Source organism: Parasteatoda tepidariorum, chromosome 8 (genome assembly GCF_982258835.1).
Source record: "Parasteatoda tepidariorum strain Cologne lab strain chromosome 8, Ptep-v5.0, whole genome shotgun sequence".
Classification (NCBI taxonomy): domain Eukaryota; kingdom Metazoa; phylum Arthropoda; class Arachnida; order Araneae; family Theridiidae; genus Parasteatoda; species Parasteatoda tepidariorum.
The window spans coordinates 58,206,033-58,231,006 of record NC_141762.1 but is presented as its reverse complement, the minus strand read 5'-3'; the positions used below and the strand labels follow the sequence as shown (position 1 = coordinate 58,231,006).

The 24,974-nt window shown below is 30.5% G+C and overlaps 1 protein-coding gene across 1 annotated transcript in view; it reads left to right on the top strand.

The window, feature by feature from the left end:
* LOC107450825 (aconitate hydratase, mitochondrial) overlaps nucleotides 1–21,637 on the top strand; it is a 34,833-nt gene extending 13,196 nt beyond the window's left edge. The window contains exons 10-22 of the mRNA XM_087150388.1: nucleotides 2,002–2,100; nucleotides 4,292–4,396; nucleotides 5,983–6,074; nucleotides 6,283–6,388; nucleotides 8,739–8,896; nucleotides 10,908–10,981; nucleotides 12,573–12,757; nucleotides 14,052–14,257; nucleotides 16,718–16,815; nucleotides 18,794–18,887; nucleotides 20,418–20,550; nucleotides 20,642–20,763; nucleotides 21,409–21,637. Coding sequence (XP_087006514.1) covers nucleotides 2,002–2,100; nucleotides 4,292–4,396; nucleotides 5,983–6,074; nucleotides 6,283–6,388; nucleotides 8,739–8,896; nucleotides 10,908–10,981; nucleotides 12,573–12,757; nucleotides 14,052–14,257; nucleotides 16,718–16,815; nucleotides 18,794–18,887; nucleotides 20,418–20,550; nucleotides 20,642–20,763; nucleotides 21,409–21,555 — 1,619 coding nt within the window. The 3' untranslated portion in view covers nucleotides 21,556–21,637. The remainder of the gene's footprint in view (nucleotides 1–2,001; nucleotides 2,101–4,291; nucleotides 4,397–5,982; nucleotides 6,075–6,282; nucleotides 6,389–8,738; nucleotides 8,897–10,907; nucleotides 10,982–12,572; nucleotides 12,758–14,051; nucleotides 14,258–16,717; nucleotides 16,816–18,793; nucleotides 18,888–20,417; nucleotides 20,551–20,641; nucleotides 20,764–21,408) is intronic.
* Nucleotides 21,638–24,974: the final 3,337 nt, after the last annotated feature.

The window sequence follows — 24,974 nt, the reverse complement described above, 5'->3', positions numbered from 1 at the left end:
GAAATGGCTGAAACACTTAAAGAAAAACAGCCTAAATTAGTCAAAAGATCTGACTTCCATCTTAGTGGTATAACAACGCAAGACCACACTCTGCCCAAATGACTGCGATAAAACAATGTGAATTGGAATTAAAACTTCATCATCATTATCCATATTCACCAGATATAGCCCCCACTAACTATCATCTCTTCCCCGATCGGGATAATGTTTTAAGTGGAAAGTAATTTAATTCCAACAATACAATACAATTGGCCTTCCAGATAGTTAAGGACTTCCATTTGCTCAAATTTCATTACACCAATCTCTACAACATGCTGATATATTAGCATAGGTGCATATTTAAATGAATAAAATAATTCCTTATGTTGATAAGTTATCTAAAGATTTGCTTTTTTTCCCCTGGGAATTTCATTCTATGAGATTCCAGATTTCATCCATCGCCATGATTTTATACCACCAGTCTGTACAGCTTGCTACTTAATTAGCTTATGTGTATTGACGATATGGGGGCATACTTTAATGAATAACATAATTCTTTATAAGTTATCAGCCAACTTTGGCTTTTGTTTAGACTAATTTGATACCCACCGTTCCTTCGTCCTATCTTGGCGATTTTAGTCAAAATTCAAGGGATGCTTAATAGGTATATTGCAATATTTCTGGTAGAATAAAGAGAGTTTGCAACCCATTGCAGTTCCCCTAACTATAACGTTAACGCTATGTGTGCTTGGATTTTCCTATAAATCAACTATTACTAGAGAAAATAAACCTAATAACCTAACCTGGAACCTAATATTTACACATCCGGCTACGAATAGAAGCGTAAAAGTACATGCTCAACTGGAATTTATAAATGTCCATGGCATCTCGGAAAATATAATTTTCCAGCCTTGGTAGTCTCCGCAATGTAATCAATTATATATATATATATATATATATATATATATATATATATATATATATATATATATATATATATATATATATATATATATATATATATATATATATATAAGCTAAAATATTGAGAAAAAATGGAAAATAATAAAAAATAATGACAAGAGAAGAAAATTATTAAAGATAATTTTTCAAAAGTGTTTTAAAAAATATATAATTTTTAATATCTAAAAAAAGAAAAAAAAATTAAAAATCCGGAAAACAAAACAAAGAAAAGATATAACCTCTTCCTCAGCCCACCGATTATATCCGCAAAAAGTAGTGCTTTCTAATATTGTATTAATATAGCCAAAGCAAAATATATCAATACAATAGTGTGGGGAGCACTCAAAAAAATTGAAACGGAAAAAAAACAAATATATCAAGCAAAAAACAGAAAATAAAATGTAAAGCGATTAGAGAACAGTACACGAAAGGGAATCTACATAGTGAGGAGCGAATAAAATGAACTTACGCGTACCGGAACCCTTCAAGAATGATTTAAAATATTTTCGTAATAAGATTGCCAGATTACAATATATGAAATTTTTTTTTTCTTTTTTTTTTAGATTTCAAGAATTATATATTTTTTTAAATACTTTTGAAAAATTATTTTTAATAATTTTCTTCTCTTGTCATTATTTTTTATTATTTTCCATTTTTTCTCAATATTTTAGCTTATTTTATGAGTTCTATATACTTGCAGCTTATGCGCAGTTAATGAAACTTATTAATTTCCTTCGTTTATATATATATATATATATATATATATATATATATATATATATATATATATATATATATATATATATATATATATATATATATATATATATATATATATATATATATATATATATATATATATATATATATATATATATATATATATATATATATACATATATATATATATATATATATATATATATATATATATATATATATATATATATATATATATATATATATATATATATATATATATATATATATATATATATATATATATATTAGTAATTAGTAGCCAGATTAGTAATTCAAGTCTTTTATCATTCATTTCAGATGTAATTTTGAAAGTAGCCGCAATATTAACAGTTAAAGGTGGGACTGGTTCGATCCTGGAATACACTGGTCCAGGAGTTGAATCGATTTCTTGTACAGGTAAATTTGTCTATTTTTAACCATCTTCGTATCATTATATAGGCTTAATTTTAATTTTCCCTACCGGAGTAATTTTTAAAAAAATAGTTAAAACTCGTTCTTTTTAGCTGTTCTCTTTTTTTTTACACTGGTGATTTAATAAAAGTGTAAATAGGAATCGTAATGCGTAAAGCGTAAATAGGAATCGTAATAGCTAACATATTTTATGCTGACTTTGTGAGAGACACAAAACAATCGTGTCCACGAAATGCTCACGTCGGCGAAGTAATCAAGTCGACGAAGTGGCGTCGTTGATATGATATGACGGGCAATAATTTTCGGTGATATGAATACATCCATGTGGTGGCGTACTTCTGGTAGGTTTAAACATTTTAAATTACATTAAATTAATTCTTAAATTGAAATTAAAAGAATTAAGAGTGTCATTTGGAATTTCTTAATTCATCCTACTATGTATTGTTTTAACTCAAAAGTGTCCGACTTCTTAAAAAGAAATGAGGTGAAAACAAATATTATGAAAATAGTAAAATTAATTGCATCTTTAAATCAAATGGAAATTTTCTACGTAGTGCCATTAAAGTTAATAAAAAAAATTATATTTCCAACTAATAAGAAAAGTAAGATCCAATTTAAGGAGTTTACATGACTAATCTATCACAGAGATCATGAACCAGTTTTTATCTTTTTAAGAAAAACAAGAACTACTCTTTGAACGTAAACGCTTGCCAGCTCTTAATTATTTACACAAAATTAAATCAAAAACTTTATTTCTAAACTTCCTTAATCATGTTTCCTAAAAATAATTTTCACTTTCAAATTCATTATAAATGCCGTAGAATAGTGATGAATCTATAGTATCGCACACCCTTTTTATCATAAGAGAATTTTGTAAGCGTAGCTGGGTGACTCTCACGAAACATGACAATTCACTGTCTTTTGCTCCATGATCTAATACTATAATACTAAAAGAACTTTTTTTAAAAAAAATTAGTAAATAGCATTGCTGTTAGCATTTTAAAATGACTTTGCACTAGCATTGACTACTTTGTATACTTAAAAAATTTAATTGAATATCAAAATGTCATTTCCCTGGCATGTCCCAAACAATGTTTCCAATTATAATTAGCTTCAAAACTTCCCATACAGTTTTCAAAATTTAATTTTTTTTTATCTTATCCTATGTAAGCATTTCTAGAATATACGCAGAGGGTATTGTTAACTAAAACTTCGTTTGAAATAATTTTTTCTGTCAATAATTTGTTTGTCCCAAGAAAATCTGTCATTTTTCTGGCTATTTTTATTTAGTGATTTATAACCAAAATAGATAGGGCCTGGAATCAATATCTTATGTTAATAGATGGATTAGATACCCTCCTATCTGAACATGTCTTGTTGCATGAATAAAGAACCAATTTTCTGACTCAAAATCTATTTCAAAAAATTTTTCAAGGTGAGTAGGTTTTTGTGTTGTCATTTTCCTGGCTTCTTGAAATCATTAATAACAAAAGCTACATAAATTTATCTGAGTTATTTTAAGAAATACTGTTGTTTTCTGCAGAATATAAGCGTCTTCGGCCAAAATATTTTTTTCAAATATTTCAAGTTTCGACATAGTCTCGGCATTATAGCTTCAAGTTCAGCATTTCTTAAATTATATTATAGGATTACGATATAAATATAAAATACTTTCGGAAATTATAGTGGTATTTTAAAAAAGAAAGAAAGCTTTTAACTTCCTACACTTATTTTGGTCGATGTAAATTTTGCAAGGGTACAAAATGCACCATTACTAAAAGCTTCAGACATGATCTTTCAAACTGTACCACGTAAAACTTTCCAAAAGATTTGCTTGATGAAAGAAAAATTGTTCTCATAGAGATTGTGTAGAAGTGTTTCCACACTTTTATCCAGCCTTTGCGTAAACTTGTCTCTTTGAAAGTAACAATTTTAAAACAGAAAAAACATATGACCTTAACGTATCGCAACTCAAATTGAAACGCGTTGTTGCCTTCTCTAAATACAAGAGAAGTTGGGTCACGTATTATTCATTCGAGCCAATTTTAAAGAATTTATGGTAAGAAATAAATTATTAAATTGCCCAAAAACTAGCATGTCGAGAGAAAACTACAATATTATATCCCTCAACAACAGCAAAAAATATTTAATTCTCCACTCTATAAATTTATTGCAGGCATGGGAACAATTTGTAACATGGGAGCAGAAATTGGAGCAACTACTTCCATTTTCCCATATAACAGAAGAATGAGAGACTACTTGATTGCAACACGAAGAGAAGGTAATGATCGCAAGAAGTTTTACAATATCACTTCGATAAAATATTCCAGATTTACATATGTAACCAATTTAATTAAAAAATGTAGAAAATAATGAATAGAAATATGAACTTGTAATCAAAGAAGTAACCATATTTGTACAATGTGTTACATAAATGGCCCGTTGTTGACGTATGCCTGTTTATGCAGAGGGGTTGCGATTGTTCTTGCTTACAAGTGGTGCCATCTATGGCCAAGAATTCGACTTCTGCCACACCATACGTCACACCCGTTTATAGAACGGACCCATTCATACACCCATTCATTCATCCACAGATCGTAATTTTGACCTGAATCAGAGAGCGATCGATCTCCAATCCAGTACCCCCAGAGGTATTGATTTGTTATGGGAACATGGAGGACTTTTGCGACTCGACAGATTTAACGGTCGGCGGGGTTCGAACCCTCGAACTCTCGGGCATGGGTCCAGCGCCCTAGCGACCAGGCTATCCCGGCTCTAAATGGCCCGGTACCATAAACTACAATAAAAGGGAAAATAAATTTTTTTATTGTTATATTGTGGTATTTACGATTGTATTAGATAAAAGTCAAAAGTTAATTAAAAGCAAAATAAATTTCTTTCTACTTTTTAGAAGAAAAAAGATTTTTTTAAAAAAATGCTTTAGTTATATGCTTAGTTGAATATTCAGAAAGGTTTAGTAAACAGGGCAGCTACGATCTGTAAAAAATAAATAAATGTCTGCTAAAGTTTCTCAAAACTACAGAAAAAGGATTAAATTTTAATGGCGCTTACCTATTGTAAACTGTTTCATCGTTTTGAACATCAGGTCCTTTTATTTATATAATTTTTAATTATTTGTTATTTTTTGTTTTCTAATAATTATTCTCAAAAACTGCTTTCAGATAAGTACAATCGTAACTTTTATCATAATTTAATTATTTGGCGACTAACTGGACAATCTCTCCTAGTCATTAAATTACGATAAAGAAAACATTTCTGAGCTTATTTTAATGGAACTCTCGACAATTACTAATAGTAACATAAAACTAACATGCGAAGTTAAAATATTTTAGAAAAATAAAAGTGTAAGTTCAAAGGCCCACGAACAACTGGTTCATGAGAGGAAAGCGCCCCTATCAGCTCAAGATGTCATGCACCACATTAATTTTTTTAAGACCCGTAGGAACGCCGTCAAAAAGTTTTCAAGTTGACATTTTTTCAAATATATGGCTTCTATTAGATGGTCAGCCAAAAGTAAAGTTTTAGTAAATTACTAATCAAAGCAAGTGTATATTTATCTGGTTTAGCAATCACTTAATTTTAAATATTGTCTACTCTAAAGACACTAGATTCTGTATCTGTATTTTAGTTAAAGGCTTAGTATGATAATCCAAAACGTTTTACGTTGTGTTTTATAGAAGAAACGCATTTATTGACATAAAATTTGGAAGAAAAAAAAATAATAACAGCATGTTATAACAGCTTTTATATAACAGCTTTTAAAAAGCTATAACAGCATGTTATATAAAGTAAGTAACTTTATAACATATAATAAACTTTTTACGATCAATAACTCTCTTCTTTCAGAAATAGCAAATTTATCAGATCAGTACTACGATCTATTAACACCAGATCCAGGATGTGAATATGACAAAGTGATAGAAATCAACCTCGATGAAGTAAGTGTTTTAACCTAATGTTTTTAATTAAGTGTGAAGAAATTTTGTAAGTTAAAGAAATTTCTGCGATTAACTGCAATTAAATTAAATTAATAAACAAATTTATTGCGTATTTCTCATGAAATTTAAAATTATTACTTTCTACATAAAAAATATAAGAAATAAAATTGGTCCAAAGTTTACCCTATATATTAAAAATTGTTTACAGTTGGAACCCCACGTAAATGGACCATTTTCTCCCGATCTTGGACATACGATATCTCAATTGGGGAAAAATGCTAAGAGGAATGATTGGCCGACAGATGTTGCAGTTGGTAAGTTTCTTTTTGGCAATTGACTAATGCAGAACCTAATGCTTAAATTTAACTGCACCATCAAAATCTATTTGAAATACGTCAAAACATGTATCGTGCTTGTTAAAAGTTACAAGACAAAGTATAAGCTAACGCCACATACTAATGGATGGTTAATAAAGCTATTGTACCTTGATATCTCAGTTGGTTCACCTGGATACAAAGGATGCATACACTTGGCGTTTTTAATCACTGTACCAGTTATAGATATTTCATTATTCAATAATATCTAAGCCATAATAGCTTAGAGGACAGAGTGCCGCCTCCCAGTGAGGTGACCCGATTTCGAATCCCATCGATGACTGATCGAAACGAATTCTGCACATGGCTCACACCAACCACAGTGCTATCGTAAACTAAACTATCCTTCGTGGTAGACGGATCAGGAGTTATAGTCCCCTTGCGGTCATGCTAACCGTGGGTTTTTTTTCCATGGTTTTCCTCTCTGTGTAACTTAAAGGTGGGTTATTTCCATCAAAAAGTTCTCCACGAAGACAAAGTTTCTTCCAATACTTAATCCAGAAGTTCCCCTTGTCTTTTGCTTGCAGCTGAGTAAAAATTTCAATGGTGTTCCACGGAACTCTATGGTTCCATGGAAGAGTTAAAGGGGTTCCACGAGTTAGCACTTTTTATAATCAGTGTTGAGTTTGAAACCTCAGATTATATTTAGATCCGACACATAATTCATAATTTGTTTAATCTTTCAGTTGGCTTTGCGAAATTATTTCAAGTAAAATGCCAAAAAACAGAAATGCTATTTTTTAAAATAAAATGTAGTTTGTCTAATGACAATATATTGAACAAATTAGGAAAAGAACAAACATTTATAAGATTTTGCATCAGTTTTTCCCATTGAGCTTTTCAAAACAAAATAAAAACAACTAATAACTTTAATAAAAAAATTTGCTTCCCTAGTAATCATTATCGACGCTTATAGCAGGTATTTTAAGTCTTCTTTTTGAAGTAAACCCATATTTGTTTTATTTTATTCATTTTCAACTTAGGTATATACACCAAAAACAAATTCATAACTAGACCAGATGTAGCACAAGGACTACTAACATAAAACATAATTTCAGATTATCAACAAAACAATTAAAAATCTTTATAATTCCAATTAAATATTTTAAAAAAAGTCAATTATAGGTTATAACGTCCGCAATTACCTTAATAAACTTTATTTATAAAGTCGGCGTTCTACCGAAAAAACGTTGATTATTTAGGGTTCCGTAGCCGAAAAAAATTAGAAACCGACGGTATAAATCAGGGATGGGGAAACTACGGCCCGCGGGCCAACTGTGGCCCACCGGCAGGTTTTATCCGGCCCGCGGATAGAATTTTAATTTGCCGATCAGTGGCAAATATAAGCAATATACATCCATTTTCTTGTCAACTATTTAAAATTATTTCTGTTTTTCCTTTTTTAACAAAGTACTGATGACCTTTTTACTTTCTCTATTTTTGTTCTACAAAACATAAATTGATGGAAATAGTTAGCACAGACAGCTTCAATTGGTAAAATGTTGAAAGCAGAGCTTCTTCATAGAATAGCCTTAGATTGGCTCTAACTAGCGTTTGTCTTTCTCGAGGAATCTAATATAGGTAAATTGTACTTCAAATTTGGCAGACAGCGCATTTTCAGATCCAACGAGTGGACAATCTAACAATCATCTGAAGCAGTTGTTTCTAAATATGCCAAAGTTTTACAAATCATTACCAAAAGCTAGTTTCCAAAATTTAATATTTCATTCCCAGAAAATCAGCGCTATGTTTGCTTAATCTTATATATGTGAACAAGTCAACTATGAACCTTAGAAATTCAACTATGAACCTTAGAAAAAATCGTTTCAGAAGTAGACTAACAGAAAAGCATTTAGCCTTGTTCCTTAATATAAGCACATCTCACTTCGAACCTTAATATAAGGAACTTTTAAAAATGAAATCGTAATTTCATTCATCTCACTAAATATTTAAATTAAAACTTCGCTTTTTTTTAAATTTTGAAAGCTTTATTTGGCCCACCAAACATCTTTTTTTTCGATTTTTGGCCCTCGACCGAAAAAGTTTGCCCATCCCTGGTATAAATCATGCTAAGCCATGCACTCATCCATAAATGTCATTAATTGAACTGAATTCTAGTTTAACTGAACTGAATATGCTGAGTAGTTACTGAATTCTGAAAACTGAATTGTACCAAGGTGACAATAACCATTTTACTTTATCATTGCTTATTCGTAATTGTTTTCTGTAACATGATTGCTTTATGAGCTTCTTTGTATCTTAACCGTATTTTTTTGCTACTGAATTTCAGGACTCATCGGAAGTTGCACGAACAGTAGCTATGAAGATATGTCGAGAGCTGCATCTGTAGCCAAACAAATCCTTGAGCAAGGAATAAAGGCAAAATCCAAGTTTTACGTCACTCCGGGATCACTTCAGATAAAAGATACAATCGAAAGAGATGGACAGGTATGAATGACAGTTTTTTTATCAACTTTATAATTGTGAGAACTATTTTACCCAATATTTTTTTTTCGTAGATCATTACATTATAAGATATTAATAACCCGAAACAAGACCGATACATAACACACTAATGGAAAAATAATTTTATTTTTCTGTAACAAAGGAATCAATGGCCATCAACAAATTTTAATAAATATTTAGATGTTAAATACAATCAAAGCAGTTTTTTAAAGTTTGATGATAAAGTTTGAGAACTGTCCTTCCCATTTAATAGCTTACACAACCATTAACTACCGCTTACCCTATTTTTCAGAAATAAAAATTATGTAGTTATGTTCGACTTTTATTTCAATTTGCTGCAGAACCTATCACAAAATAACTAAACTGAATTTATAATTCTGCATTAACGAAAAGAATCCTAGACTTCCTCTCCTTTTATTTTAAAAACCTTATAAATTCCAATTCCTACGAACTGATTAACATATTAATACATGTATACGATGTTTTTAAATTTGCAGACTTACATTTTTTTTATCTAAACTTTATACTCCCGTTTAATTATACATTGATTATTTCTATATAATTACAGCTTTGTACTGTTTCTAACAAATTTAAAAAGTTGTAGTGAAATTTTTCAATTGAATTTTTGATTGAATGAATAGTTTTTAGTATCTTGCTTCTTAATTGCCTCAATACTTTAAGATAACCAAGTATTGACGTGTAGGTGGGACATTTTCAACATTTAATTTTTAAACCTGAATTGGAAATTATTACTGAACGAATTTGCAGCTGGTTTATGATAAAACTAACATCATTATACAAGTTTTGTTTTTTTTATCATATTTCTTTCATTGCTTATTAATTTAATTTTGTCAAAGATTCTGAAAATAAAATAAGAGTAGTCACACATCAGGACCTACCACGTCAAGAAGAACCAATTAGGACTCGATTTAATAATCATTTAGGTGGAAAAGTTTTCCTGGGAATTATCTTAAAAATTCTTAGAATGATTCATAAGAATATTTATAATTAATTAGAATTCATAAGAATATTTATAATTCATTAGAGTTCATAAGAATATTTTATTTGCATAGACCATCATTTTAAAAATTGTAGATATTTTAAAGTATCCAAGGGTCATTCAAAATTTCTTTAAATGAAATTTCTTATCATCAAAGAAGTGGATATTTTCCTAGTTTAACAACAACTTAAATACCAAAGATTTGCACTTATCTATAATAGGACTATATATATATATATATATATATATATATATATATATATGAGTTATCAAATTATTGGGATGATCTGGAACGTTTAATAATTATATTTTAAAAACATGGAACACAGCTTTCTGACTATAATTTATTCACCTTTATAATAATTTTGAGGGACAACTGAACTATTTAGGTTATCCAATTATGACTAAAGTAAAAAACAAAGAGCATAATTTTTGGTTTACGTTGCTTTGCCCTATCCATTGTTTAATAATACCCTATCCTTTGTTTAATTCGTAATTATGCTTAGAATTGGAAGCTTTGTAATCATGTCATTAGAATGAAGTTATCCTGCCTTTGGCCTCAAATACAATTTTAAGTTGCTGATAAAATTTAATACATATGCCACAATTGTTTTTTACAAACATTAGTTAATAAAAATAACAGTGAGTTGCTCTGAAATTTTTCTTTTAAAAAATCATGGTTAGATATTTAAAGCTTTAAATTATAAATAAATTTATTTTTCAGATTGATATTCTTACTATTGAAAGAATTTTAATTTCTTTTAGCCTCCTTTCTTAATTCTTTAGTCTTAAAAAATATTATTATTTAATCCATTCGAAGATTTCACTGCAGTTTTTTATTGTTTTGTAAGATATATTAAAACAAACTGCTCTTATCTTCATTTTGTTTCTGAATCATTTATGTTCTTTGACTCATTCCAATTACAGAATGTAATTGAATAAGTCTGAATCGAATGAATTACCATTTTCGAAATTCGCATTATGCAATTTCAGGCAGAAGCATTAAAAGACTTTGGCGGCGTCTTTCTGGCTAGTGCTTGTGGTCCTTGCATCGGTCAGTGGGATAGGTAAGTCATTCCCTTTGCACATCCCCTTTTCTTCTGGGTTAGATTCAAAATTACAAGGCTACAAAGTTAAACATAGATAGTCACGAACTCAGAATCGGGTTAGCCGCTGGATGAGGGTTACAAAATAAAATGAAAAAAAGAAGAGAGTCGTGGCGGCTCAGGGGAAAGAGCGTTCGGCTCCCAATGTGGTGCCACGTTCGAATTCCAGCGATGGTTGATACAATTGCTGTATCAACCATAATGCAATAAATATTACTGGCTGATACAAATAGCACATACGGCTCGCACCGACTACAGTTCTGACTTAAAAATATCCTCATCGGTAGACGGATTATAGGTTAAAATCTTCTTCCCGCCGAGTTAACCGTGAGAGGTTACCGTGCTTTTCCTCTCCATGTAACGCAAAGAGGGCTTGTTTCATCGAAAAAATCCCATGCGAAGTTAGTCCGAATACTTGATTCAAGAGTTTCCTTGTCTACTAGATTAGGTTCAAAATTACAAGGCTACGGAGCTTTGATTGTTGTAAACTGAGAATTGGGCCGATTATAAAATACTAAGCCACTAAAGGTTTTCAAGAAAATGCACATAGTTTCCACAATTACCATATAACACACAGAGACGATTATATAAAGTGGTTAATAAATATTAAAGTGCAAAAACTTTAACATTTAGAGTGCTAGGTGTCGGAAAACACCCTCAAGTGCAAAGGGCTGATAAAATTTCAAAATTCAATCTTTTTTCTATTGCAGTTATATTACTATAATATTAGTCTTAAAAATTACTTTTCGCCACACTATTTGAAAGATATAACGCTTATACGTATCATCCAGCACACTTATATACGAATGTTCTGGAGTAACGCAGCAAGCGTAATAAGAGGAATCTATATTGCTGTCATGCTCAGTTAGTTCAAGAGGAACGTGTGAGAATAGTACGTGAATATGTTAAATGCACGTGAAATGCTCTCAATGAGAGATTCTGGCAAGCTCTGAACTCCGTGGGAAAGTTCTAAATATCTTTATTATCTTCAAGATTAACAGTATCTACTAATTCTAAGATGAGTGCTCAAGATGTGATGAAGCTTTTTACAAAACCACCGCTTTGACAGCTATTACCGAATCTGCATTGCGGTTATGCGCAGTTCAAGGCGTATGTACTGGTATTTAGACATGAAAATGCTAAATCTTTCTATTAGAGATTATGGACAGCTCCTTACTCCGTGAGGTGGTACTTGGAGGCTCTAAGTAACTTTATTTTCATCAAGAATAACATAACTAAGACGAGTGTTCATAATTATGATGAAGCTCTTTACAAAACCACCGGTATGACAGATATTACCAAACTGTTTTATCAGCTATCATTATATTCTATTTACTTAATGCACATGTTATTGGGAGTTATTTTAAACTATTTACTTAATGCACATATCATCATTTTATAACAGACACTGACATTGTCTGTTATACAACTATTTGTGACTCTTATTAGATACTATATTGTTTATTTCCTCTTCTGTTTTACAAGGACTCTAAATAATATGTATGTACTCATGACCCTCAGTTGTTACTTAATTACTGTTTTGATTTAATAGGAAGGATATCAAGAAGGGAGAAAAAAATACCATAGTTTCTTCCTACAACCGTAATTTTACTGCCAGGAATGATGCCAATCCAGAGACTCATGCTTTTGTAACTTCACCGGAAATGGTGGTTGCTCTCTCTGCTGCTGGTACATTGGACTTTAATCCCTTGACAGATAAGCTTACTAACTCTAAAGGTAAGAAAATTTTTTTATGTTATCATTTTCTACATTTGTATATCTTAATTTTTCAGTAGAGTTGTATACATTAATTTATTTTAGACCCCTGGCAATATTTAAAAGCATAATTGCTGATTATAATGTCAGGGTTATTAATCCGGGATGATGGCTAAAAAAAATTTCCAAAGACATATTTGGATAAAAAATAAAGTTTAAACACAAATATTTCGAATGTATAAAATAATTACTGAGGGAAAACTTTTTCAACGAACATAGATTTGAGTAGCTATGCATTTATTAATTACAAATTTTAAGACCAGCATTGAAAAAAAAAATTATGAAGAAAAAAATACGGTTGAATATTTAGATTTAAATTAAACGGAATCTTGACTTATTAGTTACTATTTTAGATCTGAAAAGAAATTAACCACGGCATGATTTTAAAGCATAAATTAACTAGAACAAGGTTTAAAGAAACGTTTTTATTTATTTTTCGTTTATTTACTTTCTGCAAAAGCAAATTAAAAATAAAGTAGTAGTGTAATTATTTACATCTTTCAAAAGGAGAAAATAAAAAAAATTATAATGAGGTCCTATTGCTTTAAGCTTAAGTCATAAACTATTTGCGATGGATTAATATCATTGCTTCAAATTTCGCATGCTTATAAAGTAGAGATATTAAGCGATTTATTGCAAAAAATATTGAGCGCTAATTGGCTAAATTTAAGTCATAATTAGTCAATGTTTTTGGTGTAAGTATTATAAAAGGAAATAAAAACTCAAACTGATTTTATAAAAATGATTTTTAGTATTTATTTATTATTATTCCTATTTATTTATTACAATGTGTACTTTTTTAACATGAATGCATCATTCCAACAAATTAAATTATTGGTTATAAATTAATGAAATTTTAATTCAAATTTCGCATGTTTATATAGTAAAGATATTGAGCGATTTATTTTTTTTAAAAAAAAGATATTGAGCGCTGATTTGTTAAGTTTAAGTCATAATTAATCAGTGTTTTTGGAGCAAATAGTAATAAATATTAATAAACATTCAAAATGATTTTATATAAATGATTTTGTTACTGCATTCATTTATTACTATTGCTAAATGTAAGCATTCATTTATTACAATTGCTATTTATTTATTCATCATGTACTTTTTTAACATGCGTATTTCATTTCAACATTTTTAGCAAGCATACTTCATTTTAACAAATTTAATTATTTGTGATAGATTAATAACATTTCAATTCAAATTTCGCATGTTTAAAAAAATCCTACTTTTTATTATTAAAAAAAATTAGGTGAGAAATTTATGCTTGAAGAACCGAGAGGTGAAGAACTGCCTGTCAATGGCTTCAATCAGAAAGATGTAAAATTTCAACCTCCTCCAGGTGATGGTTCCTCTATTCAAGTTGATGTTGATCCCAAAAGCCAAAGATTGCAGCTTTTGTCTCCTTTTGATAAATGGGATGGAAAAGATTTAGAAGATATGTTAGTGCTCATTAAAGTAAGTAAGGTTAAAATTATCGGCAAATTACTCAGGACACAATTTATATCGTCTTCTAATTTATTCACTTTTTGTACTTTTTCAAATCATAACCTGTCCATCACCTAAAAGATTTCGGTTTTTAACTTTTTAAAAGAAAAACCTAGTCATCATTATTATTATTTACCCCTATTTCTGGAGTTTCTTCGAAACTGCTAAAAGTTAGCAGTTATTGCAATTAATGCTAACTCTACACAATGACTCCTGACAATGGTTTACTATAATAGATCCTATGACTCTGTTCTAATATTTTCCTATATACCTGTATTTTTAAAATCGTGTTTTTCATGTCAGTGTATATGTTGTTTCATCTTTAGATTATAGGTAATCGAACTTCTTAATGTTAAAAAAATTGAAAATATTAGGTATGGCTTTGAAATAATTAACTTGTAAACAAAGATTATAAATATATTTTCGCGGATTAACAAAGTCGGTAAAATCAAAGGCACTTACGTAATTTAAACTTAACTCTCCTCTTCTTTATTTATTTACTATTAACGGGAACTCGATCTTCTCTTCAGTGTTTCATAAGTGTCTTTCTAAATCAAACTATTTTAAATGCATTTTATGTCAATCTTCATGAATATTCAATCTTATTTCAGTCTAATACAATCTGTACGCATTATGCTAGTTCTGTAAAATTTTGCTTACTTTTCTTATAGGGAAAGTTATATTTAAGTTTCCATTAATTCCATTATATATTTAAGTTTCCATTAATTACTGTATAGTACAATCATAAATAGACATTTATTAAATTTTTTATTGTCAATAAATAAATAAAAATAAGATGGAATAGCTGGGGGGCCTCATATTTTTTAATAGTACATATACCACTGGAAAAAATTTTAAATACATAAATACTATACTAAATCAATTATCAAAGATAAGTTTCTTGAACGCATATTAGATTCAAAATAATAATGATGGAAAAAAACTAGGCTTAAATTATTTCTTAACTTGAATGTTTATTGTAACAGTTTAATTAATAATTCATAGTAACAGTTTAATTAATAATTTAGGCCGGGATAGCCTGGTCGGTAGGACGCTGGGCTCATGTCCGAGAGTTCATGGGTTCGAACCCCGCTGGCCGAAGACTCTCCGTGTAGTAAAGTGACTAAAGTGACAGTCGCAAAAGTCCTCCATGTTCCCATAACAAATCAATACCTCTGGGGGTACTGGATTGGAGATCGATCGTTCTCTGATTCAGGTCAAAATTACGATCTGTGGATGAATGACTGGATGTATGAATGGGTCCGCCCAATTAACTGGTGTGACGTATGGTGTGGCAGAAGTCGAATTCTTGACCACAGATGGCGCCACTGGAAAACAAGAGCAATCGCACCCCCTCTGCTTAAACAGGCATACGTCAACAAAAACAATTAGTAATTTTGAAGTGTGCCTAAAAGTGTAAAAAGTAGAGACCAATAAAAATCAACAACTCTTTTTAACGTATTTCTTTCAGTTTATTGTTAAAAGTATAGCGGGGTTGCCACAGTGTGGCACAAATTTAAAAAGTGATGACAAAGATTTCATGAGATCATCGCAAATTTTACAACTTTTAATTTCACATCAATTTTAGGAATTCAGTTGGTCAGTTGTAACACAAATATTTTTTATCAATGGTAATTAGTTGAAACATTTTGATTCATTGATATTTTACTACCTGTTTCTAAGTTTTTCTGAAAAGTGGAAACCCTATTTAGTACAAATTCATCGGAATTACATACATTTGCAGGCTAGTGTGCTCAATTTAGGCTTATAAGCCTTTCACAATTAGGATAGATAGAACAATTCAGAAAAGTACATTTCAAAGAATACATCCAGGGTTACGGCAGCATTCGAGCCCGCTACCTCAGTGCTTTGCACTGCGTTTGGCGGGTGATACCGCTCAGCCTCGGACGCCCCTCGGACAAGTTATAATTTTCGATTAAAATACCTATTATTGATAATATAATGCATGGTGGTAGTTACGAATGTATAGTTAAATTGAGAAATTATACAACAATGAATTAAGTTTCTACCACTTTTTTGTATTTAAAACGCTTGTATTATTACTGAATTTGCACTTGTCTACTTTCGTTTCATGCACAATCAATTATCAGTTTTGATGAAAACATTTTTTATTTCGTTTCCTTTGACAGCCCATTAAAGATAAATTAACTGTTATACAATACTTGCGTTATAATACTGCTCTTGTGTTAAAAAGATATTGCTCAAAAACATTTTTTTAAATTTAATTTCTTTTTAAAACAACACATAAACTCTGAATATCCGTGTATTAGTGATTCGGCGAGTTTTTAAAACAAGAGATGTGTAAATACTCTTACCATATTCTATTTTTAAAAGTTAAGCGTTTATCGAAGATGTGTGCAATTACCATTATATTTTATATCATTCTTTTGTTTTTAATTTTATATATAGGTTAAAGGAAAATGTACGACTGATCATATAAGTGCTGCTGGACCATGGTTGAAATATAGAGGACATCTAGACCATATTTCCAACAATATGTTTATTGGGTACAGTGAAAAATTGTTTCTTTTGCTTTAATGACACACATAGAGCCACTGTGGCTCAGGGGAAAGAGCGTTCATCTCTCAATGCGTTCATCCCAGATTCATATTTCAGCGGTGGATAGTTGATGCGAATTATGCTCCCAGCCCGCACCAACTACAGTGCTGACGTAAAATATCTTCAGTGGTAGACGTATCATGAGTTAGAATCCACACGGGAGGTTTTCGAAGTTTTCCTCTCCGTATAACGAAACTTCGGGTCAATTTCATTAAAAATTCCTCCACAGAGACTAATTTGTCCCAATGTTTGATCCAGGAGTTTTCTTGACTTCTGAGTAAGGTTCAAAATTGCAGGGCTATAGAGTTGAACATTGATAGTCGTAAACTCGGAATCGGGTTGGTTATTCAATGCCGACTTAGACAACAATAAAAAACTTCGACAACATAATCACTTCAACACAACACTTCAACAGCACTTCAACAACTTAACAACACTTCAACACATAGTACCTCATTAATAGAAGTATAAAAGTAAAGCAGTAATATAGCTATATTAAAATAAATACTTTTTAACTAGAGCTCTATCAATGAAGGAGAATGTATGAAAATGTCAGTAAATCAAATGTAATAAATTATTTGATTCACTAATATGAATTATTTGATTCACCTTCTATAAAAAGCTACCTACTCGTATGTTTATAAACAAAGCATTTTAAGCATAGATCCAAAGTGCAGGTTTAAATTGACATAGTGAAAATAGTGGACTTGTTTTTAATTCGTTTTTTAAACTGATTTCTAGTAGTATTTTGAAAGAATCATTCCAATTAATTGGCAATGCATAAGTTGCTGGGATCATATTTTTTATAGAAGTCTCAATTCAACATACTTTAAATAGTAAAGTTTTTCTAAAATCTTTTTCTATAATTAAAAATGAAAAGGTTCTTAGATATTTTTGTTCTGAGAATCTTTGAGGTTCAAGAATGCGTTAATACAAAACCACTCTCTTGAACCTCAAACATTCTATTATTAGATTAAAGAACTTCGTCCGCTTCAAAAATATACAAGTTGGAAATAACAGTCGACCTGTTTAAAGCGCAAGAAAATTTCGACAATGCAAAAATTATTTCTAGCCTATTCACATCCGGTTATCTTGATGCCTTAGAATCTTGTTTTATTCATATGAATGCTGCTTCCCTTGTCAATGACATTAGTTCCTCACCACCGCTCCATAGCTAGTGGGAATGCATTTTACCCTAATTTGCACTTCTCAACCACTATAGTTTTTCTTCTGTTTTTCATCTCTTTTTTTCGTTTCGGTTTTTTCATCTTTTGATTTTTTCTTCCCCTCATATTATTCACAAGTGTATTTCTTGCGTTGACATGGATGTTGGGAGAATATCAACATTATCTACAACAAAAAATAACTCCATTGTTAATGATCATGATTTTATACCACATTTGACAAATATTTGGAAACCATTAATCATTTAATGTTTTAACTTTAACTGTATTTTTATCTCCTTAGTATAACTTAATCTCTGTCTAATTAAATCATCTCTATTGTTTTACCGTAGCTGAGCTGTTATTAATCTTAAGCTTACGAAGGTATACCATTGAGCTCATACGCTCATGTGGAGCTATAAAATTTGTGTGAAACGTACCTGTGTGTACCTGTGTGAGTAACGAAAATAATTCATGATTATCCTCCCTCTGCAGAGGATCAGAGTTGCGAAGGCATGTCTTCGGATCATCCTCAGGGATGTTTCCGAAACCGTCGCCTTCAGCCCATTGTTCAGCTCTAGTGCGAAGTAAATAAAGTATCTACCTACTCATGTTTAACCATGTTTATCTTATTTTTACTGTTATATTTACAATATTAGCAGCAGAAAAATTAATTGGCTGTGCCCTTATTGTAAAACATTTTAATCAAAATTGTTTTAGCAATATATATAAAATGTGAAAAATTGTTTTTCTTTTAATATAGAGCCATAAATTCAGAAAATGGGGAAGCAAACAATGTAAAAAATAGACTGACTGGAAAGTGGGGTTCTGTACCTGATACAGCACGATATTACAAAGTAATTATCTTTTCTATTAACTAAACTTCTCTCGCGGTGTAATGATCAGGGAACTGATCTCACAGCAGGAAGGTCCTGGGGTTCGAATCCTGGATGTTATTTCAATCTCTGAACTATCTCTCCCTACTGTGGGAGCATCGTTGGCCCACCTAATATGGTGCCCTTGTAAGAGTGGCCAACAAATCTGCCCTGCTGATACCTGAATCTGGAGAAAAAAAGAAAAAAACTTTTCTCACTGCCTTAGGTTCGAGTTTTAAATACTTTATATGGGATTTTAATTTTACAATATGCGTTTGCAACATTGTGAAACGATAATGTATTAATGTAAGCATTAAATCAAATATACAACTGTCATAATTTTTTAATATGAAATCTTAGCTATCATAACATGTTCTATTTAACAATTTATATTTCCTATACATAGGTAATTTATTTATGCAAACTAAAGTTTTAATATATTAATAGTTTAAAACAAAAATATAAGGACAATTACCAAGAGAAGAATTAATTTTCTATGTGTATCATCAAAATAATTCTTTGCATTTTTTATAATAAATAAAAGTTTTAAAGTAAAGAGTAAATGTATTGTTTAATCTATTGTACTTCCAAATAAATAAATCATCAGTGAACTACATATCTAGTAACTTAAACCAAAAATTTTCAAAAAGAAATCGAGCATTGTTGTGCTATTTTCTTTGCTCGGAATGAAAATTATTTTCGAATTTTAATGTATCTGCACTTATTTATATACAGAGACTTATTAAAATTGTTTGCGAAATATTCCAACATCAAAGTGTTATTAATGCAGCTAAGTTTTTGGATTATTTCATGTAAATTATTATTTTTCTTAAAACATCTTAATAATTCTTCTGTGTAGCGGAATTGCAGAGTAATTATTACTATTATTTGGCGGCCACACATTTTTATGTTGTTAACTTTTAAGTTTTAAACTGGATATCCCAAGATTATTAGAACAAACTTTAAGAGTAGATAGGGAACATCGCAGGAATTCAGAATTGTATAGCAACCCATGGTCTTCGCCGTCATGTGAAAGTAATATGTGAGGTACACGAAACAAAACTAAGATCATCTGAAATATTTATTGGTCAAAGATAATGCATGTGCTGTGGTAGATAATATGTGAAAATAACACAAAAGATGTTCAAAGTTTCCAGCAACGCATGCGTTATACCTTCAGGCTATGGGTTGGCGAACTCGCTCAAATATAGCAGGATTTTGTTGGATATCTACAGTAGCACTGACATTTCTTGCAACCAGAGCCATTTCGGAATCCACAGATGTTGCTTACACAGCACTTTCCATTGCACCCTAATGAAAGAAAGGCTGGAGAGCAAGGTGGCCAGGGAACCAGTTCACCCCCGAGCGGTGAATGAAGACCTTCCTGAACATGGGTTATGCAAATCTGAAATCTTGTGATTACCCTTGCCTACCCTTAAATTGTGTCCCAATAATCCTGGGACGCCCTGTATACATATATTGTATAAAAAAACATCTTTCTTTCTGTTTAAGGCAAAAGGTGTGAAATGGGTGGCTATTGGTGATGGAAATTATGGAGAAGGCAGTAGTCGGGAACATGCTGCTTTAGAACCAAGACATCTTGGAGGAAGGGCTGTCATTGTTAAGAGTTTCGCTAGAATTCACGGTAAGATTTTTTTTTACGATTTAATATACTGGATCATTAAATTCTTTGGTATTGAATGCGTGTTAAGCTCCACCAATTGTTATTTTTTCAGAAACAAATCTAAAAAAGCAAGGTGTATTACCTTTAACATTCAGTGATCCTACTGATTATGACAAGATCCATCCTTCAGATAAAATTTCATTATTAGGATTAAATGACTTATCTCCTGGAAAAGTAAGTAGTTAAAAAAACAACGTACTTTTCATGAAACTGCGTTTCTTCTATTATTTAAACGTGTCTCACTGACTAAAAATTCTAACTAGATAACTCTTGTTATTACAGAGGGCTGCCAACTACTACAGCTGTTTGTAAAATATGTTATAGTATGGTACACAATTAAAAACTAAAACTTTCAAAATTTTTAGTAATTTTGCCAACATTTTAAAAGCCCCACAGCAGGAGAGCCGGAACTAAGTAACGTTTCATATGAACTTTTGAGAATGATTTGCATATAGTGATGTTGAAAATAACTTTAAATCAAGTTTAACAAACAAAGAATCATACATTAAAACATAAATTTTGAACTCATAAATTTATCACTTGAGAAACATGACGAAAACGTTCGAAAAGTTAGAAAGTTGTCAGCCCTGTAATTATCGTATTTTTTATGTGGATGTTATATATGCAATTCGATGTTTCCGAGTATTGTGCTGTTGTCTAGCGGAAAAAAATCAACAAACTTGAATAGTAATTATCCGGAAACAATACAAATGAGCAGTTTGATATGTTCTCTTTGATTACCTGAAGCCCTTCGTTTAGATTGAAGAGTGTTATCTTTTATTGATGCATTTATTCATTTTATTTTTTTAACTCTTTCAGCCAGTGAAATGTGAAATCAAACATGAAGACGGAAAAATTGAGACAATCTTTCTGAGTCACACTATGAATAAGTTGCAAATCGAATGGTTCAAAGCCGGGAGTGCTCTAAATCGCATGGCAGAAATGAAATCATCACAATCAGTTTAAATTGAACAATGCGTTGTTCTTGTTTGCGTTATTAATTATTCGTGTCTCGTATGTTTTACAAATAAAAGATATTTATTCTAAAGGTGTTTTTCTATTTATGTTAGCAAGACATTAAAATTGTTCAAATGTTTCACTCTATAAATCAAGTCACTTTTTTTTAGATAATGTCACATACGATTCCTTTGACAACCCAAAAGTTTCCATTGATCGACAAAAAGGATTTAACTTACTAATAATGTCTCCAGAGTTTAACCTACCCATACAAAAAATAAAAACCTATATACAAAATCCTCCTTTCCTTTTATAATGGAATCATGGTGTAAACATACAAGTGTCCATAAGTAGCAAGACAAATCGTGTAAGATTTTTATAAACGCTTTCCTCATGAAATGCAATTGCATATGCAATTCCCCTTTTTAAAAAAAATCTCAATAAGAACGAGTTTTTAAAAATATTTTTTTTATTTCTATTTCCAATGAGCTGCACAATCGGTCTTGCCGATGAGCAGACCTAGTGATTGGATCCAAAATTATTAAAAGAAGTAGCTCAGGAATATAAATTTCCTCCGGTGTATTTATTGAATGTCATAGCTCCATATGAAAATCTTTATATTTTTCCTTCAATTAAACATGAAGAATAGCAGTTGAAAGGACAAAACAATACCACGGCAAATATAAAGTTAATTATGATTCTAGGTTTGTGGGTATAAACTTTTCATCAATTGACAGTCATGTATGAGGAGCTTAAATATGCTAATACTAGAAAACTCACAACTTTTTTCGTTCTTATTGGAGTCCCTGATTTAGAGAGGCTGACTCGTCCGCCATTTCGGAGCAAAAACTTTCACAAAGGAGGAAGAGCAACTCTTTGCAATTCTTTCAAACTCTGATTGAAATCTTAACATTAGAAAATCGTCTTTTTTTATACTGTTTGTCAAATTCATCGCTGCACAATTACCCATATCAATAATTTTAAGAATTTAAATGAGCTTCAAACTCTCACGCTAATGTTAACACTACGTAAATAGCGAACTTGTTTGCTCCATAATGGTGGAGCTATAGAGGAACCTTAGTCCTTATAACATCATTCAAAAGATGTCTGATGTGAATTAAGAAATAAATCGAAACAATAGCTCAGAAAAAAACAGAAATTGTAAGAAAATAGGTACCCGAATAATTAAAGTTAAGCCATAAAAGATTTAAAAAAAAAATGAGGGAATATCCGCTCCCAATATATATTATATCATAAATTTAAAGTGTTTACCTATATACAAACTAATGTTTACCTATATACAAATTAATAATGGTGGACAGTTCGGCTTCCACTATAGAGGAGCCTTAGTCCTTATAACATCATTCAAAAGATGTCTGATGTGAATTAAGAAATAAATCGAAAGAATAGCTCAGAAAAAAACAGAAATTGTAAGAAAATAGGTACCCGAGTAATTAAAGTTAAGCCATAAAAGATTTTTAAAAAAAATGAGGGAAGATCCGCTCCCATAATATTTTATAAATTTAAAGTGTTTAACAAACTAATGTGAGGCGCTGGTTTGTTATGTGTTTGTGGTCTAATCACAAATTACTTTTTCTTTTTTATTAAATACGAACTTACGCAACATTATTACTAAGAATCGGGGCTGGGACTACAGCTCTGTATCCAGTAAAAAGTCCTTAATACTAGAATTCTTAAATTCTAGAAACAAGACAAAGAAGTATCTTGTTTTCTTTTTACACAATTTTTGTACAAAAATTTCTGCAAAAGGAATTTTTATACTAATGTGATTTTGCTTCATTATTTATAAATGCTTGCTATTATCAAAATTGTGAATTGCGCATTTAAGGATATCATTGATCTAACAATAGTGAATTATTAACCATATGACATAGATTGGACACTGGTGTCCCTTATATATATTTTCTTTCTGAAGCTCTAGATACAAGCAAAAATATATTTTCATATTTTTTAATTATAAAAGAAGTTTAACAGTTGCTAAGAAAATTCTATCAGATTATCGGAATTACATTTGTACCAAAATATAAAATCCAAGAAAAGTACGAGGAAAAAAAAATTTTTTTTCACCCATTCATATTCAAAAGTTTATCAATAATTAATTTTGTAAATTAAAGAAATTTCTATGATGAATTTTCAAGACCTAAATAACTGTAACTAGGTGCAAATTTGAAAAGTTACTTTATGAAAATGAACCTCGTCTAGAAGATTTTACCTTTAACGCAGGAAATAATACCGGTAGTATATGCGATAAACGTGTTCATAAAATGTGTGAAGTTGAAATTAATTCCTGTGGTCGGTCCCCGAGTAATACCATGGATACAACGATCTGGAGAAATTTTCTTTACCCTTCAGATCCATGTCATAATTGAGGAAGGCGTCATGAATGAGTTGGACTGCCATCCATCATGGAGTTCTTAGCCAAGACGTATTTTCACCCTTGCGGTACTTTCTTGTCGAATGAAAGGCAAATATTTTTGATTTAGTTTGCAAGGCCATTGGTTGGCGAGCTTGGCTTTGTCCAAGTGTCATTTCAGCTATTTTTTGTTACTTTTAAAATAGAAAATGAATATATGATATAAATAACTGTTTCCTCAACATATGCATCTAAAATTATGAATAATTAATGACTGTTTTAAATTCGAAAGCAATATCAAGCATTACTGCTAAATAATATCCTTGACTAAAACCATTTTACGAATTGTGACAGTGTATTGCCCATGTGTGATAAAATTCTCTGTACAAAATCAAGGGTAATTGTGAACCCAAGTCAAAATTCCGGAAAATTTCTTGAGTTCTAAAAAAAAAAAAAGTTCAAATTGAAAATTTAGAAAAACATTTAAACAAGGTTTTTTTTCTCTTTTTTCTCAATATTTCTTAGTTTACTTAAAATATATATTTAAAATTTTACACATACCTATACCATTTACTCATACCTATGATGACCTGGAGAAGTAATTAAAATTTACAAATATGTCTTTCTTTCTTGAGTTTATGATTATAACTATTTACTGATAAAAAATTAATACTAATCATGAATATAAGTTTATAAAGTATCTCTCTGGCTCTCCCTTACAAACAAATAAAATAAACAATTATTTACTAATAAAAAATGAATATTAATCATGAATATAAGCTTATAAAGTATCTCTCTGGCTCTCCCTTACAAACAAATAAAATAAACTGTGTTTTTAAGTTCCACCTTTGAAAATTTGATTTCCGGAAACTTCTGTCATCAATGAATTTTTTAAACGTCTGGACCTTCAATCTCCGGATCACTGATAGCAAAAATTCCGGAAATCCGGATTTTTTCCGGAGTACAATCAGCCCTGCAAAATTCTCACAAAACTATAACAGATATGCTAGAAAACTGTTAATATTGTTACGAATTTGTAAATGTGTTTATAATT